The sequence below is a fragment of the Artemia franciscana genome, chromosome 3 (assembly GCF_032884065.1).
Source record: "Artemia franciscana chromosome 3, ASM3288406v1, whole genome shotgun sequence".
Lineage (NCBI taxonomy): Eukaryota > Metazoa > Arthropoda > Branchiopoda > Anostraca > Artemiidae > Artemia > Artemia franciscana.
In genome coordinates, this window is record NC_088865.1 from 16,585,417 (window position 1) to 16,602,437 (window position 17,021).

Consider the following 17,021-nt stretch of genomic DNA (forward strand, 5'->3'; position numbering starts at 1 on the left):
TTACTTTATTTTTTCATTAGGCTCGCCACTAGTTGATTTTTGAAAAATATCCTTAGAAAGACAGAATAAAATGGTATTTCGTAATGCTTTCATCTGTCAAGGATTAATTGGCCTTATCCCTAAATTACTTTAAAAACTTTCTCTACAAAAGAAGTTTTTGCAAACCAAAGTAAAGAGCTACGTTAAACCTAGGACGAGTGGAACTGAAGTCAGATTGTATTTCAAGTGTAAAAACAACATAAATGACTATCAATAAACAACTGAAACCATAAATGAGCAGGAATTACAATGAATCATGAAGCTGAGGTACTTGTCTGTTATATAAAACACACTCGAGAAGTGAAGTTTGTTAATGCCAATAAAAAAAAAACAATATGATGAAAATATAATTCATTATTAGCAAAATGTTTCTGTTGACTGTCTGCAAACGGTTTTTCTGTTGTCTTTACTTTGTCTTTGAGATGGTCAGCCGACGTCAAAGCTCCCAATTTAATAATTCATAATTGACCTTCACAATCTTGCTAATAAAGTATTCTTTTTTCATTATATTTTGTTGTCACCAAATTTCACTTATCGAGCGTGTTTTGCATAAAAGACAAGTACCGAAGCTAAAATTAAAACCGACGGAAATTATCATGAACAGGAGTAGATCTGGTGCCCCCAATGCCTTTTAAAAACCGGAACGTCACTTGCAAATTGCAAGAAACAATTATGTTTTGAGAGCTGAGAGTTACTATTTTTCATCAATGACAAAAAGAAAAGAAATAACCATATTAACAGGATTAACGACAAAATCCAATGAAATCCGGATGTAGAGTTTAATATACATTGATGTTAATTCATGAGAGTCTTGGCCACTAATGACGTGTTTGTCTTTACAAGGTAGCGATCCGTCAGACCTATATTTGCTTTCGGTAATTTCTATTAATTTCAATTTTAACTTAATTATTTATTGCAATTTCTGTTTATTATGGGTTTTACTTATTTATTGAAAATGACTTGCGTTTGTTTTACACTTGAATTGAGTTCTATTCCGGCTCGTATTGGATTTAATATAGCTCTTTACTTTTCTTTGAAAAACTTCATTTGTGGAAAGTAACTTTGTTCGTTTTTGTTGACATATTTTTCATTGATTAATAAAAGAATTTTTTTTTATTTCTTTAAAAATCAAGATTTTGACTTGCTATTTATATAGGTAGCAGTACTTAATAGCAGAAGTTAGTATTAGTAGTTAGTAGTAGCAGTTAGCAGCAATAGTTAGTAATATTAGTTGGTAGTAGTAATAAGTAGCAGTAGTTATTAGTAGTAGTAATTGTTAGTAGTAGTCAGTAGTAGTAGTTAGTAATAGTAGTTAATACAAGTAGTAGTGGCTAATAGGTAGTAGTTAGTAGTAGCTAGTAATAGGGGTTAGTAGTAGTAGTTAGTAGTAGAGACTCTTCGTTCAACATCCCTCTCAACATTCTGATGAGTTCCAATCGCATAAAAACAATTTAATTGGAGCCTGAGAAAATACTTGTTTTAAAATAACAATGGTGGCTATTGAATTTATAATTTAGGTAGTTGTCCGTAAAATTTACCCATTATTGAAAACGTTGCAAAGTGAAATTTTTTATCAAACAAAGCGGATTTCTAGTCTAGGAAAACTGTGAAAAAAGTGGTCAACCTCAAACAAATTGCTATATAAATGATTATTTCTCTACCCGAGCAAAATATATGTGCTGATTCCAAATCTAAAGAATTTGCTGCTCTAAATTTTTCACAAATTTGACTTTTTTAAGGTTGAATTTGAGGATGAGGGAAAAAATATTGATTCAGTAAATACCAGCAAATGTGATTAGATATGTCGTTTCTACGCTCTTTTTTATTGATGAACATGAAACTCTGTGTTTAAATTTTTTGGGGCCTAAAACTTTGAGAGAGAGTGATGTTGGGGGAGAGGTTTATCCTGTTGTGTATATTAAACTTGCCCTATGGCAAAACTTTTGCTGCCTCGTGCCTTGGTAACAACCAAGACTGGGTCCAAGTAAAGTCCAGTATACCTGTAACCTTAGCTTTGTGAAAGCGAGTAAGAATGAGGAGGAGGAGGGGAAGTTGAAACGCATATTTTGCAACAACAAAAACCTTTCTGTCAAAGAGCTTCTCTTAGCTTATTAGACGAAACACTAGTTCCACATAAGAGATCAATATACTCAAATATAATGCAACGCAGAGATCAATTACACCAGGTAGATAAAAATCGCTGTAGCACAGAGATTCATTTGATAGTGATAAAGCTATTCATTTATGCAAAGCTATTAAGAAAAATAGCAAAGGTATTTTTTAATAGGAAATCACGCGGAAAAAGTTCCCACAGTTTAGGTAATTTTAAAAGACGGACTTTAGTGACTTTCCTTTTAAGGTTTTTACATATATTAATAGAACGAAATAGACATACAAACTAGAGCCATTGACTAATAATAAGAAACTATCTTGAGATAATAATTACTTACTCTCTAGCAGAGTGCGACCGATATGAATTTTTGAGGCCGATGCCGATATATAGGTAGCGTACCGACACGATACAAAGTAATTTGCCGATAAATTTCCCTCCGGAGAAAAACCTTAACTAAAGTTTAAGCCTACCATTCTCTGCTCATATTCATACTTATATGTTTCTTCCTAGTCTATTGAACCAAAGAACAGCCTCAATAATTAACTGTGGATTCTGAAAATTAGGCCATTTACAAGAGCTGTTTGATTTTCTTTACCTTTTCTGATCAGCAGCTTCTGAGCACAAAAACGAAATGGCAGATATTTGCGGATAGCAAATAGATATTTATCATAGATACAGCATAAAATATTTATTGAAATTGATTATTCAAAACCCAAGTTTCAATAGTGGGACTTTGAATTTTAATTGTTCACATGTTAATGTTAAAACATTATTTTACATTCATATGATATGGTCTCTTACTGACGAATCCAGGCTAGGCACACTGATTACAGGGATGAAACTAGAGTTTTAAGTTTCGATTTTAAGAATATGTCGACTAAATCATCCAGAATACTGACAAATGCAGACACGCAAGCTATTTTTTCAAGGTGTTGTCACGCTGCGGCAACACCTTGAAACTCCCCCTCCCCACCTTAAAACACCCCCTCTCCTCCTTATCTGCACCCCAAACTGGATATCATGGTTTCACCCGATTGAATCTAGGATCTTTCCCTCACGCTAGTGAACATTCATTAAACAAAATGTATAGTTTATTGTATTCTTTTTAGTTGTTTTGATAGAGAAGGTACATTCTTGAAGCGACCATACATTCAGAACATCAGAGCTACATCGGGTGTGTATTGACATGTATTTGCAACAAATATACTTTGACACGCCTAAGCTGCTCGCTCCATCATGGTCAGACTTAGCTAGTGGCTCCACCCCCAAGGACTGGGCAAGCAAAAAATTATCTGAGGAATCCAGTGCTATCTTCATGACAAGTTGCGGAAAAAAATATACCAGTTGATGACTGATATTTATTTCCGATATCTGATTATGACGCTAACTCTCATATTGGCCCGATAATAGCCTATTCTCGTTCTTTAAAAGCTGCAACAGCCACAATCACAGGAAACGTGAGAAAATGTTTATTAATAATTATTTTTTGACCCAAAAAGGGATACAAGAATCACCAGTGCTGTAAAATTGCTCGGTCAATGTTTTTAACAGTCTGAACTATTGGTGCAAAGAGCCTATTCCCGTTCTCTAAAGGCTGCAACAGTCACAATCACAGGAGGCGTGAGAGAATGTTTATTATTAATTATTTTATGGACTCTAGAGGGGTACACGCAACTGAAACTTCGATTCGACGCCCTATCTGCCAGCAATGGCTCTGGAGGATCTTTATTCTTTTTTTAGAGGGGTGCACGAATCGCCAGTGCTGTAAAGTTGCTCAGACGCTGTTTTTAACAGTCTGAACCGTTGGTGCAAACAGCCTTTTCTCGTTCTCTAAAAGTTACAACAGCCACAATCACAGGAGACGTGAGAGAATTTTTATCATTAATTATGTTTGGGACTTTAGAATGATACACAAATCACCAGTGCTGTAAAGTTGCTCATACGTTGTTTTTAACAGTCTGTGAACCATTGGTGCAAAAAGCCTATTCTCGTTCTCTAAAAGCTGTAACAGCCACAATCACAGGAGACTTGAGAGAATGTTTATCATTTATTATGTTTGGGACCCTAAAGGGCTAGTGAAATTGCCAGTGTGGTAAAGATTCTCAGAAGGTGTTTGTAACAGTCCAACCGTTGATAGAAACACCCTATTCTCGCTCTTTAAAAGCTGCAACAGCCACAATCACAGGACACGTGAGAGAATGTTGATTATCAATCATGCTTTGAACCCTAAAGGGCTACATGAATTGCCAGTGCGGTAGAGTTTCTTAGATGGTGTTTATAACACTCTAAACCGTTGATGTAAACTACCTTCTATCGTTCTCTAAAAGCTTAAACAGTCACAATTGCCGGAGTAGTGAGAGAGGTGTTATATTTAAGTATCAATTATTTTTGTGACTTTACATGGTCAAACAAATTGCCATTTTGGTAAAGCAGCTTAGATGGCGATTTCAAAGGTCTTATTCATAGGTGCAAATGGCCTATTCTCGTTCTTTAAAAAGTGCTAAGCCACAATAGCAGGAGTTATGAGAGAACTCTTATATTTAAGCATCAATTAATTTTAGGACCTTCGATGGCTGAACGAATTGCCACTACGGTAAAGTTGCTTGGACGTTGATTTTAACCATCTGAACCGTAGGTGCAAACTACCTATTCTTGCTCTCTAGAAACTGCAAGAGCCACAATTGCTGGAGACGTGAGAAAATGTTTATCATTATTTTTTTTCGGGACCATACTTTAGATGGCTAGACCCTTTGCTATTGCAGTAAAGTTGCTTAGAAAGTTGCTTAGACGGTGATTTTTTTACAGTCTGAACCGTAGGTGCAAACTGCCAATTCTCGTTCTCCAAAACCTCCAAGAGCCACAATTGCCGGATTCATGAGAGAACTCTTATGTTTAAGCATCAATTATGCTTGAGAATTTAAACGCTTAAAAGTCCATCAGAGTTCCTTAGATGGTGATTTTAAGTCTGAACTCTAGGTGCAAACAGCATATTCTCGTTTATTGCCACGGATTGCCAGTGCAGTGAAGTTGCTTACACAGTAATCTTAACAGTCTGAACCGTAGGCGCAAACTGTCTATTCTTGTTCTCTGAAAGCTTCAGCAATGTCGAAGCTATGTTGAGCAATTTTCAACATCCACAATTGGTGGAGTCGTGAGAAAACTAGTCTAGCGTCAATTTCATTTGAGACCTTGGATGGCTAAAGGAATTTCCAGTGCGGAAAAGTTACTTGGAAGATGATTTTAACAGCCTGAAACGTAGGTGTAAACAACCTACTTTCGTTATCCAAAAGCTCCAACAGCCGCAATTGCTTGGATTGTCAGGGAACCCTTTTGTTTAAACATTAATTATGTTTGTATCCTTAGATGGCTAAAGTGCAGTAAAGTTGCTTAGACGGTGATCTTAAATGTTGAAGCTTTGTTTAGTAATTTTCAAGATCCACAAATGTTGGAGTCTTAAAAAAAACTAGTCTAGCGTCAATCCTATTTTGGACCTTGGATGGCATCCAAGGTCCACAATCCACAAATTTCTATTGCGGAAAGTTGTTTAGACGATTATTTTAACAGTCTGATGTTTAGATGCAAACTTTGTGGGAATTGGAGGCTCGAGTTACCGTAAAAAAGTTTTGAAGTCGTGCATTTTAACGTAAATGTTTGATAAGGCTCTATAGCACTCATTTGTATCTATTTTTAGGCTGCAAACATATAGCTCTACCTACAACAACAAAAAGCCCAGTTAAATGGGGGGGGGTAAATCTCATTTCCTAAAACAAAGCCAGTGTATCCATGTTTTGCATATGGGAATGATGGGGAATATACATTAAGTTCTTGGAAATTTCCAGGGAAGCAATGCAATAAAAGACCTCGCATTCTACCCATGAGTGTTAGGCTGAATGAGCACTAGCCCTTCTCTGAAGAATAATTACTTTGCACACTTTGTCTCAACGATACTGTGCTCCAATTAATAGAGACAATTTGCTAAGGGTATTGTAATTTGCCATGAAGAAAAATTATTTATAGAACCAAACCCAGAGATAGGATACAGCTAACATATCGCTTCAGGGGCCATGGAAGCAAATGAGGTTTAGTAAAAATATTGTTACTACCAACAGCTAATTTGGAAAAGGAATTAGGCTTTTGAGTATGTTGCTTATACTCTACACCCCTGTCTATCTTTTTGTTTGTATTGATTGACGCAGCCTAGCGTCAGAGGCGTCAATTCATGAAGATTTTGAGGGTGGTGACAAAACGTATTTTCAAAATTTAGGGAGGGTTGAATTTGTTATTTTTCAATGTTTCCTATTGAAAATACCAAAAAAAAGGCATTCTGTATGTAAAAAAAAACAAAACAGAAAACAGCATAACAGCAGCCACAGCATAAAGCTTAATGCGCAAAATTGATTTAAAAAAAAAACAAACTCATATTTACCTATATTTTCAATAGAGATTCCTTCGGTAACAGAAACGTCTGGAGGACACTCTGCTTTATTAGGATTTTCTGTCCACCACTTTTCTTTCAGATCTTCCAAGCGGTAAAGGTTTAAAAGCTTTAAGAGACTGAAAAATAAAAACTTGCAGTAACTACAAAAGAAACAAAAAGGCATAAGTATTAAACATGTTCGAAGTTTTCTCAAACAAGCAGCACAAAATGCTGTTGGTTATTATTCAAGCATGAAAACTCAATGTCAATCCACATAATGGAATATTTGCATCTTATTCACGAAGGCAAAAAGTGGTTACTTTGGTCGGAAAATTACTGCACTTCTATTAATTCCAATAGCAGAGAATTTTGTCTTTGTAATTTGTCTTTGTAATTATTTGGAATCTTTTTTCTTATTATTAAAATTTTAGCGCATCAAAATCAAAACTGGTAATAATCGTTCTTTTTATATTTTCTCCGCTCTTTACCATTTTGCTCTATGCTGATTCCCCCAAAAAAAGTTCTCATCGTGGACAGTTCCTTCCACAAAATACCCCCCCCCCCCTCTCGTGAACCATTCCGTTGGCAGAAAATTCAGCCGTAATCAATTAACCCCGGAAAATATTGCAAAATATTGCAAATATTGTAAAAATATTGCAAAAGGGCAAGCATGATAAATAAAGAGAATACAGATAAACCCTGTGATGGAAGTGCACAGTGATACAGGCTAGGACAAAATAGAACGAGTAGTTGCTTCCCGTTGACTTGGTCTGGTACCGACATCTATAGTAAACTAGCTGTTGGTTTACTTTGCCAACACCTAGTTGGTGGGGGCGCTTCGCCCCCGCCACCCCCCACAAGCCCCCCCCCCCCCAACGCGCGCGTTAGTCGTTACGCGCCATTGTAGTTGTGTCCCTGTGTCCCACCTGCGAATATAGATAGACATATATATGTTTTTAGCTACGTAAAACTTACGAATATACAACATTCTTGGCTGCCCCATTGCCTGTGCATATACAAAGCCTCATATGCTTATAATGACGTCATATGCAAACGCTCTTTTTACAAACAAAGAAACATGCATACATACAACTTATTTTTATATAGATAGATAGTTAGATTGATATACATATACAATACAAATTAACTACGTAAAACTTGCGAATATACAACATTCTTCGCTGTCCCATTGTCGGTGCATATAAATAGATTGTCAGGTTTACCGACCCTCAAACATGCAACGCACAATTGTCCATGGGAAAAACAATCTGTATTAAGATCTATACCGCATTTTTCTAATGATTGACCTCGAGCTTTGTTGATGGTGATTGCAAATGCTAATCGAATTGGGAATTGCAATCTTTTAAATTGAAAAGGCAGATCCGTTGGAATCATGGGAATGCGAAGAATAAGAACAGCCTCACCTTCAAAAGGCCCTGTCAAGATTGTTGCCTCTATTATGTTTTCCATTGTTGCTTTTTTTACGGCATGTCACGCGCCATTGCAAAGCTTTGGTGGGTTGATATTTCGTAACAGTATTATTGGTACGCCTATTTTTAGTTGTAGCACGTGTGGTGGAAACCCTGGGAGATCCAGAGAATTTAAAAATTCAGATGGATAATTAACTGCTTCATTTGGTTCCAGAACTGTGTCGACTGACTTGTAAAGGACTGCCTGGTCTCGAATCTTGGTCAAAACAATATTGTTGATTTCGTGGACGTCTTTATTCTTAGCTGCTAGAATCGCTCGTTCAGTTAGCCATTTATGATTTTTATAATTGGTTAGAATATTCGGAAATACTTTTTCAACCATTGAGTCTACTGGGAGCCTTCCGTTTCCAATTGCCAGCAATTGATCTGAAGATGTTTGACCACAGTCATCGTTTTGTAATCGGATATGCATATTTGTAGTTAATTTTAATGCCTTTACGTGTGCCCATAAATTTGAATTTTTCAGGCAAGCATTCGTTTCGTCTGCAGGGGTTGATCTAGGTATTATAGGTAATATTTGCCTGAAATCTCCCGCAAGGAATATAAATCTGCTGCCAAAGGGCTTCGAATTTCCTCGCAAATCTTGTAATGATTGATGCAGAGCCTGGAGCGATTTTTGTGTGCCATTGTGCACTCGTCCCAAATAATAAGTTTGCATTGCTGCAATACTTTACCCATCCCAAATGATTTGGAAATATTGCACGTGGGAGTTTCTGTAGAACAAAAATTCAAAGGCGATTTCAAAGCAGAATGAGCAGTTCTTCCACCAGGCAGCAACTTTGCGGCTATTCCGGACGACATAATTTCCTACGCTATGTCATTTTTTGATCAAATTGATGCCATAATCAATTTTATCACAAATGTTTTACCAGTACCTCCTGGCGCATGCAAAAAGAAGATTTCTCCAAAGTTGTTATCGACACAATGCATTATCTTATAATAAATGTCCTTTTGCTCAGACGTTAACTTAGAAATGTTATTTTGTACATACGACAATAGATCACTCGTGCTTTAACTTTGATCACCATCCAATTCTACACATGTTGAAACAGCAGCGTTACGATTAGTTGAAGGCATTCCCAAATCCTGAAGAGGTTTGTTTGCCATACATACGCACAAATCTTCAATAACAACTAAAGTGTAGTTATAAATTTCTGATGTAAAATCAAAAGTCATATCTGACATCTCTAGCCGTTTTCGATGGAGCATATCATCGGCCATTTTCGATTTATATTATTCCCATAACTCTGTAGGAGCTGACGGAGAGCAAGTTGTTAGTATGACTCCAAACAATGCACAAATTTGACTTGGAGTTGACGTTTTGCACGCGTCATTGATGCAGTTATCCCAGTGTTGGTCATTCTCCAATAAATTCAGAGCTTGGTATTCACTACGGTAAGTGTCATGCATAGTACAGTTTAAAGTTCTCAAATACTCAAAGGACGTCGGACCAGGAACATTCACCAAAAGCAGGCGGAGAAAGAAGCATTCATGTTGATTGGGGTGAATGGTATAGAGTCTTCCTACGGTTCGCGCCACCCCAACACCTAGTTGGTGGTGGCGCTTTGCGCCAACCCCCCCCCCCCCCCAAGCCCCCCCCCCCCCTGCGCGCGTAAGTCGTTACGCGCCATATTAGCTACGCGCCATTGTAGTTGTGTCCCTGTGTCCCACCTGTGAATAGAGATATATATATATATATATATATATATATATATATGTTTTAATTACGTAAAACTTGCGAATATACAACATTATTCGCTGTCCCATTGTCTGTGCATATAAACAGATTGTCAGGTTTACCGACTCTTGAACATGCAACATATTATTCTCCATGGGAAAAACAATCCGTATTGAGATCTATACCTCATTATTCTAATGATTGCCCTGGAGCTTTGTTGATGGTGATTGCTAATTGAACATTCCCTGTCTCCCCGTCGTCATTTATATATACCCCCTTTGCCCCCCGGCGTCCCCGTTGTAGTTGTGTCCCTGTGTCCCGGTCGTCATTTATATTCCCTGTGTCCCGGTCATCATTTGTGTCCCGGTGTCCCAGTCTGTAATTTCTCTTTGAGTGTCCCGGTCGTCATTTATATTCCTTGTGTCCTGGTGTCCCGGTCGTCATGTGTGTCCCGGCCTGTAATTTAATCAGTTGACAAACATGACGTCAGTCGACAAACAACTTCAAGACGACATACAGCTAAATCCTTATAATGACGTCTGTCGGCAAACATGACATCAGTCGACACACAAACATGACGTCAGTCAACAGACATACACAAACAAACTACTTATTTATATATATATACTAGCTGTTGGAGTGGCGCTTCGCGCCACCCCAACACCTAGTTGGTGGGGGCGCTTCGCGCCCCCCAAGCCCCCCCGCGCGCGTAAGTCGTTTCGCGCCATATTAGTTACGCGCCATTGTAGTTGTGTCACTATGTCACACCTGTGAATATAGATATATATATATATATATATATATATATATATATATATATATATATATATATGTTTTTAACTACGTAAAACTTGCGAATATACAACATTCTTTGCTGTCCCATTGTCTGTGCATATAAATAGATTGTCAGGTTTACCGACTCTTGAACATGCAACATATAATGGTCCATGGGAAAACAATCCGTATTCAGATCTATACCTCATGATTCTAATGATTGCCCTTGAGCTTTGTTGATGGTTATTGCTAATCGACCATTCCCTGAGTCGCCATCGTCATTTATATATCCCCCTGTGCACCCCGGCTTCCCCTTTGTAGTTATGTCCCTGTGTCCCGGTCGTCATTTATATTCCCTGTGTCCCGGTCGTCATTTGTGTCCCGGTGTTCCAGTCTGTGATTTCTCTTGAGTGTCCCGGGCGTCATTTATATTCCTTGTGTCCCGGTGTCCCGGTCGTCATTTATATCCCCCTGTGCCCCCCGGCGTCCCCATTGTAGTTGTGTCCCTGTGTCCCGGTCGTCATTTATATTCCCTGTGTCCCGGTCGTCATTTGTATCCCCGTGTCCCGGTCTGTATATACATTCGTTTTTTAGTTTGGTTTTTCTCCTTTATTTTTTTCCTTTTTTCTTTTTTTTCTTTTTTAGTTTATTTAGATTTTTAGATTTTTTTAGTTTTTTTATTAGTTTTTAGTTTTTTTGTAGTTTTTACCATTTTTTTTACTTTTTTATATTTATTAATATTTTTTAGTTTTCTTTTTCTCTTATTTTTCAGTTTTTTTCCTTTTTTTTAGTTTTTTCTTTTTTAGTTTTTAGTTTTTTTTTGTTTTTTACCTTTTTTTTAGTTTTTTTAGTTTTTTTAGTTTTTTAGCTTTTTTAGTTTTTTTATTAGTTTTTAGTTTTTTTTAGTTTTTGCCTTTTTTTAGTTTTTTCAGTTTTTTTTTAGTTTTTAGTTTTTTACCGTTTTTTAGTTTTTTTTAGTTTTTTAGCTTTTTTAGTTTTTTTCTTTTTAGTTTTTTTTGTAGTTTTTACCTTTTTTAGTTTTTTTTCTTCTTTTGTATTAGTGTGAAATAATTCAGACGTCATATGCGGACAAACACGACGTCACTCGACAGACAGACAGACAGACATAACCCACAAACAACTTATTTTTATATATATATATTCATATTTTTTTAGTTTTCTTTTTCTCTTTTATTTTTCAGTTTTTCCCTTTTTTTTAGTTTTTTTTCTTTTTTAGTTTTTAGTTTTTTTTAGTTTTTTACCTTTTTTTAGTTTTTTTAGTTTTTTTAGTTTTTTAGCTTTTTTAGTTTTTTTATTAGTTTTTATTTTTTTTGTAGTTTTTGCCTTTTTTTTCATTTTTTTCAGTTTTTTTTAGTTATTAGATTTTTACCTTTTTTTAGTTTTTTTAGTTTTTTAGCTTTTTTAGTTTTTTTTTCTTTTTAGTTTTTTTTTGTAGTTTTTACCTTTTTTAGTTTTTTTCTTCTTTTGTATTAGTGTGAAATAATTCAGACGTCATATGCGGACAAACATGACGTCACCTGATCCACAGATCCACACACAGACAACTTACACTTACAACTCTGTTACACTTTGTCTGTTACGCCACATTATATCTTCTATCTATCTATCTATATATATAAAAATAAGTTGTCTGTGTGTGGATCTGTGGATCAGGTGACGTCATGTTTGTCCGCATATGACGTCTGAATTATTTCACACTAATACAAAAGAAGAAAAAAACTAAAAAAGGTAAAAACTACAAAAAAAACTAAAAAGAAAAAAAAACTAAAAAAGCTAAAAAACTAAAAAAACTAAAAAAAAGGTAAAAATCTAATAACTAAAAAAAAACTGAAAAAAATAAAAAAAAGGCAAAAACTACAAAAAAATAAAAACTAATAAAAAAACTAAAAAAGCTAAAAAACTAAAAAACTAAAAAAAGGTAAAAAACTAAAAAAAACTAAAAACTAAAAAAGAAAAAAACTAAAAAAAAGGGAAAAACTGAAAAATAAAAGAGAAAAAGAAAACTAAAAAAATATGAATATATATATATAAAAATAAGTTGATTGTGGGTTATGTCTGTCTGTCTGTCTGTCGAGTGACGTCGTGTTTGTCCGCATATGACGTCTGAATTATTTCACACTAATACAAAAGAAGAAAAAAAACTAAAAAAGGTAAAAACTACAAAAAAAACTAAAAAGAAAAAAACTAAAAAAGCTAAAAAACTAAAAAAAAACTAAAAAACGGTAAAAAAACTAAAAACTAAAAAAAACTGAAAAAACTAAAAAAAGGCAAAAACTAAAAAAAACTAAAAACTAATAAAAAAACTAAAAAAGCTAAAAAACTAAAAAAACTAAAAAAACTAAAAAAAGGTAAAAAACAAAAAAAAACTAAAAACTAAAAAAGAAAAAACTAAAAAAAAAAGGAAAAAACTGAAAAATAAGAGAAAAAGAAAACTAAAAAATATTAATAAATATAAAAAAGTAAAAAAAATGGTAAAAAACTACAAAAAAAACTAAAAACTAATAAAAAAACTAAAAAATCTAAAAATCTAAATAAACTAAAAAAGAAAAAAAAAGCAAAAAGGAAAAAAAAAGGAGAAAAACAAAACTAAAAAACGATTGTATATACAGACCGGGACACCGGGATACAAATGACGACCGGGACACAGGGAATATAAATGACGACCGGGACACAGGGACACAACTACAATGGGGACGCCAGGGGGCACAGGGGGATATAAATGACGACCGGGACACCGGGACACAAGGAATATAAATGACGCCCGGGACACTCAAAGAGAAATCACAGACTGGAACACCGGGACACAAATGACGACCGGGACACAGGGAATATAAATGACGACCGGGACACAGGGACATAACTACAAAGGGGACGCCGGGGTGCACAGGGGGATATATAAATGACGATGGCGACTCAGGGAATGGTCGATTAGCAATCACCATCAACAAAGCTCAAGGGCAATCATTAGAATCATGAGGTATAGATCTGAATACGGATTGTTTTCCCATGGACCATTATATGTTGCATGTTCAAGAGTCGGTAAACCTGACAATCTATTTATATGCACAGACAATGGGACAGCAAAGAATGTTGTATATTCGCAAGTTTTACGTAGTTAAAAACATATATATATATATATAATATATATATATATATATCTATATATATAAAAATAAGTTGTCTGTCTGTCTGTGGATGGATCAGGTGACGTCACCTGAAAAAACTGGATCAGGTGACGTCAAAACTGAAAAAACTAAAAAAAGACAAAAACTACAAAAAAAAACTAAAAACTAATAAAAAAAATAAAAAAGCTAAAAAACTAAAAAAACTAAAAAAAGGCAAAAACTACAAAAAAAACTAAAAACTAATAAAAAAGCTAAAAAACTAAAAAAACTAAAAAAAGGCAAAAACTACAAAAAAAACTAAAAACTAATAAAAAAAATAAAAAAGCTAAAAAACTAAAAAAACTAAAAAAACTAAAAAAGGGTAAAAAACTAAAAAAACTAAAAACTAAAAAAAAAACAAAAAAAAAGGAAAAAACTGAAAAATAAGCTAAAATAAAGGTAAAAACCAATAAAAAACTAAAAAAAAAACTGAAAAAACTAAAAAAAGGCAAAAACTACAAAAAAAACTAAAAACTAATAAAAAAAGTAAAAAAGCTAAAAAACTAAAAAAACTAAAAAAACTAAAAAAAGGTAAAAAACTAAAAAAAATAAAAAATAAAAAAAAACTAAAAAAAAGGAAAAAACTGAAAAATAAGCTAAAATAAAGGTAAAAACCAATAAAAAACTAAAAAGAAAAAAAGGAAAAAACTAAAAAAAATTTTCATCTAAAAAACTAAAAAAAACTAAAAAAGGTAAAAACTAAAAGAACTAAAAAAGAAAAAAATAAATGACAAAACTCAAAGAGAAAGCGACCAGGACAAAAGGAATGTTCGATTAGCAATCAACAAAGCACCGGGACACAGGGAGTATAAATGACGACCAGGACATAAGTAAAAAAAAAACTATCTATATATATAAAAATAAGTTGTCTGTGGATCTGTGGATCGTGGATCAGGTGACGTCACCTGAAAAAACTGGATCAGGTGACGTCAAAACTGAAAAAACTAAAAAAAGGCAAAAACTACAAAAAAAACTAAAAACTAATAAAAAAAATAAAAAAGCTAAAAAACTAAAAAAACTAAAAAAAGGCAAAAACTACAAAAAAACTAAAAACTAATAAAAAAGCTAAAAAACTAAAAAAACTAAGAAAAAGGCAAAAACTACAAAAAAAAACTAAAAACTAATAAAAAAAATAAAAAAGCTAAAAAACTAAAAAAAACTAAAAAAACTAAAAAAAGGTAAAAAACTAAAAAAACTAAAAACTAAAAAAAAACTAAAAAAAAGGAAAAAACTGAAAAATAAGCTAAAATAAAGGTAAAAACCAATAAAAAACTAAAAAAAAACTGAAAAAACTAAAAAAAGGCAAAAACTACAAAAAAAACTAAAAACTAATAAAAAAAGTAAAAAAGCTAAAAAACTAAAAAAACTAAAAAAACTAAAAAAACTAAAAAAAGGTAAAAAACTAAAAAAAATAAAAAATAAAAAAAACTAAAAAAAAAGGAAAAAACTGAAAAATAAGCTAACATAAAGGTAAAAACCAATAAAAAACTAAAAAGAAAAAAAGGAAAAAACTAATAAAAATTTTCATCTAAAAAACTAAAAAAAACTAAAAAAGGTAAAACCTAAAAGAACTAAAAAAGAAAAAAATAAATGACGACACTCAAAGAGAAAGCGACCAGGACAAAAGGAATGTTCGATTAGCAATCAACAAAGCACCGGGACACAGGGAGTATAAATGACGACCAGGACATAAGTAAAAAAAAAAATTAACAAAACTAAAAAGAAGGTAAAAACTACAAAAAAACTAAAAAGAAAAAAAAACTAAAAACTAATAAAAAAACTAAAAAATCTAAAAATCTAAATAAACTAAAAAAGAAAAAAAAGGGAAAAAAAAAGGAGAAAAACAAAACTAAAAAACGAATGTATATACAGACCGGTACACCGGGATACAAATGACGACCGGGACACAGGGAATATAAATGACGACCGGGACACAGGGACACAACTACAACGGGGACACCGGGGGAAACAGGGGGATATAAATGACGACCGGGACAAAAAAACTAAAAGAAAAAAAAACTAAAAACTAATAAAAAAACTAAAAAATCTAAAAATCTAAATAAGCTAAAAAATTAAAAAAAAAGGAAAAAAATAAAGGAGAAAAACAAAACTAAAAAACGAATGTATATACAGACCGGGACACCGGGATACAAATGACGACCGGGACACAGGGAATATAAATGACGACCGGGACACAGGGACACAACTACAACGGGGACACCGGGGGAAACAGGGGGATGTAAATGACGACCGGGGACACCAGGGACAGGGAATGGTCGATTAGCAATCACCATCAACAAAGCTCAAGGGCAATCATTAGAATCATGAGGTATAGATCTGAATACAGATTGTTTTCCCATGGACCATTATATGTTGCATGTTCAAGAGTCGGTAAACCTGACAATCTATTTATTTGCAAAGACAATGGGACAGCAAAGAATGTTGTATATTCGCAAGTTTTACGTAGTTAAAACCATATATATATATATATATATATATATATATATATATATATATATATATATATATATATATATATATATATATATCTATATTCACAGGTGGGACATAGGGACACAACTACAATGGCGCGTAACTATTATGGCGCGTAACGACTTACGCGCGCGGGGGGGCTTGGGGGGGCGCGAAGCGCCCCCACCAACTAGGTGTTGGGGTGGCGCGAAGCGCCACCCCAACAGCTAGTATATATATATATATATATATATATATATATATATATATATATATATATATCTTCTATATATATAAAAATAAGTTGTCTGTCTGTCTGTGGATGTGTGGATCAGGTGACGTCACCTGAAAAAACTGGATCAGGTGACGTCAAAACTGAAAAAACTAAAAAAAGGCAAAAACTACAAAAAAAACTAAAAACTAATAAAAAAATAAAAAAGCTAAAAAACTAAAAAAACTAAAAAAAAGGCAAAAACTACAAAAAAAAACTAAAAACTAATAAAAAAGCTAAAAAAACTAAAAAAACTAAAAAAAGGCAAAAACTACAAAAAAAACTAAAAACTAATAAAAAAAATAAAAAAGCTAAAATACTAAAAAAACTAAAAAAAGGTAAAAAAAGGTAAAAAACTAAAAAAACTAAAAAAAACTAAAAACTAAAAAAACTAAAAAAAAGGAAAAAACTGAAAAATAAGCTAAAATAAAGGTAAAAACCAATAAAAAACTAAAAAAAAACTGAAAAAACTAAAAAAAGGCAAAAACTACAAAAAAAACTAAAAACTAATAAAAAAAAAGTAAAAAAGCTAAAAAACTAAAAAAACTAAAAAAAACTAAAAAAAGGTAAAAAAACTAAAAA

At 33.4% G+C, this 17,021-nt stretch overlaps 1 protein-coding gene and 1 long non-coding RNA gene across 3 annotated transcripts in view; one reads left to right on the forward strand and one right to left on the reverse strand.

The window, feature by feature from the left end:
* The window catches only part of LOC136024953 (ionotropic receptor 25a-like), a 106,889-nt gene that overhangs the window by 12,402 nt on the left and 77,466 nt on the right, over positions 1 to 17,021 (reverse strand). For both annotated transcript variants that reach the window (XM_065700548.1, XM_065700549.1), the window contains exon 12: positions 6,579 to 6,706. In XM_065700548.1, the coding sequence (XP_065556620.1) occupies positions 6,579 to 6,706 (128 nt within the window). The remainder of the gene's footprint in view (positions 1 to 6,578; positions 6,707 to 17,021) is intronic.
* The window catches only part of LOC136024947 (uncharacterized), a 1,543-nt gene continuing 962 nt past the window's right edge, over positions 16,441 to 17,021 (forward strand). The window contains exon 1 of the long non-coding RNA XR_010616982.1: positions 16,441 to 17,021. This exon is cut by the window's right edge and continues 306 nt beyond it. This is a non-coding gene — a long non-coding RNA (uncharacterized LOC136024947).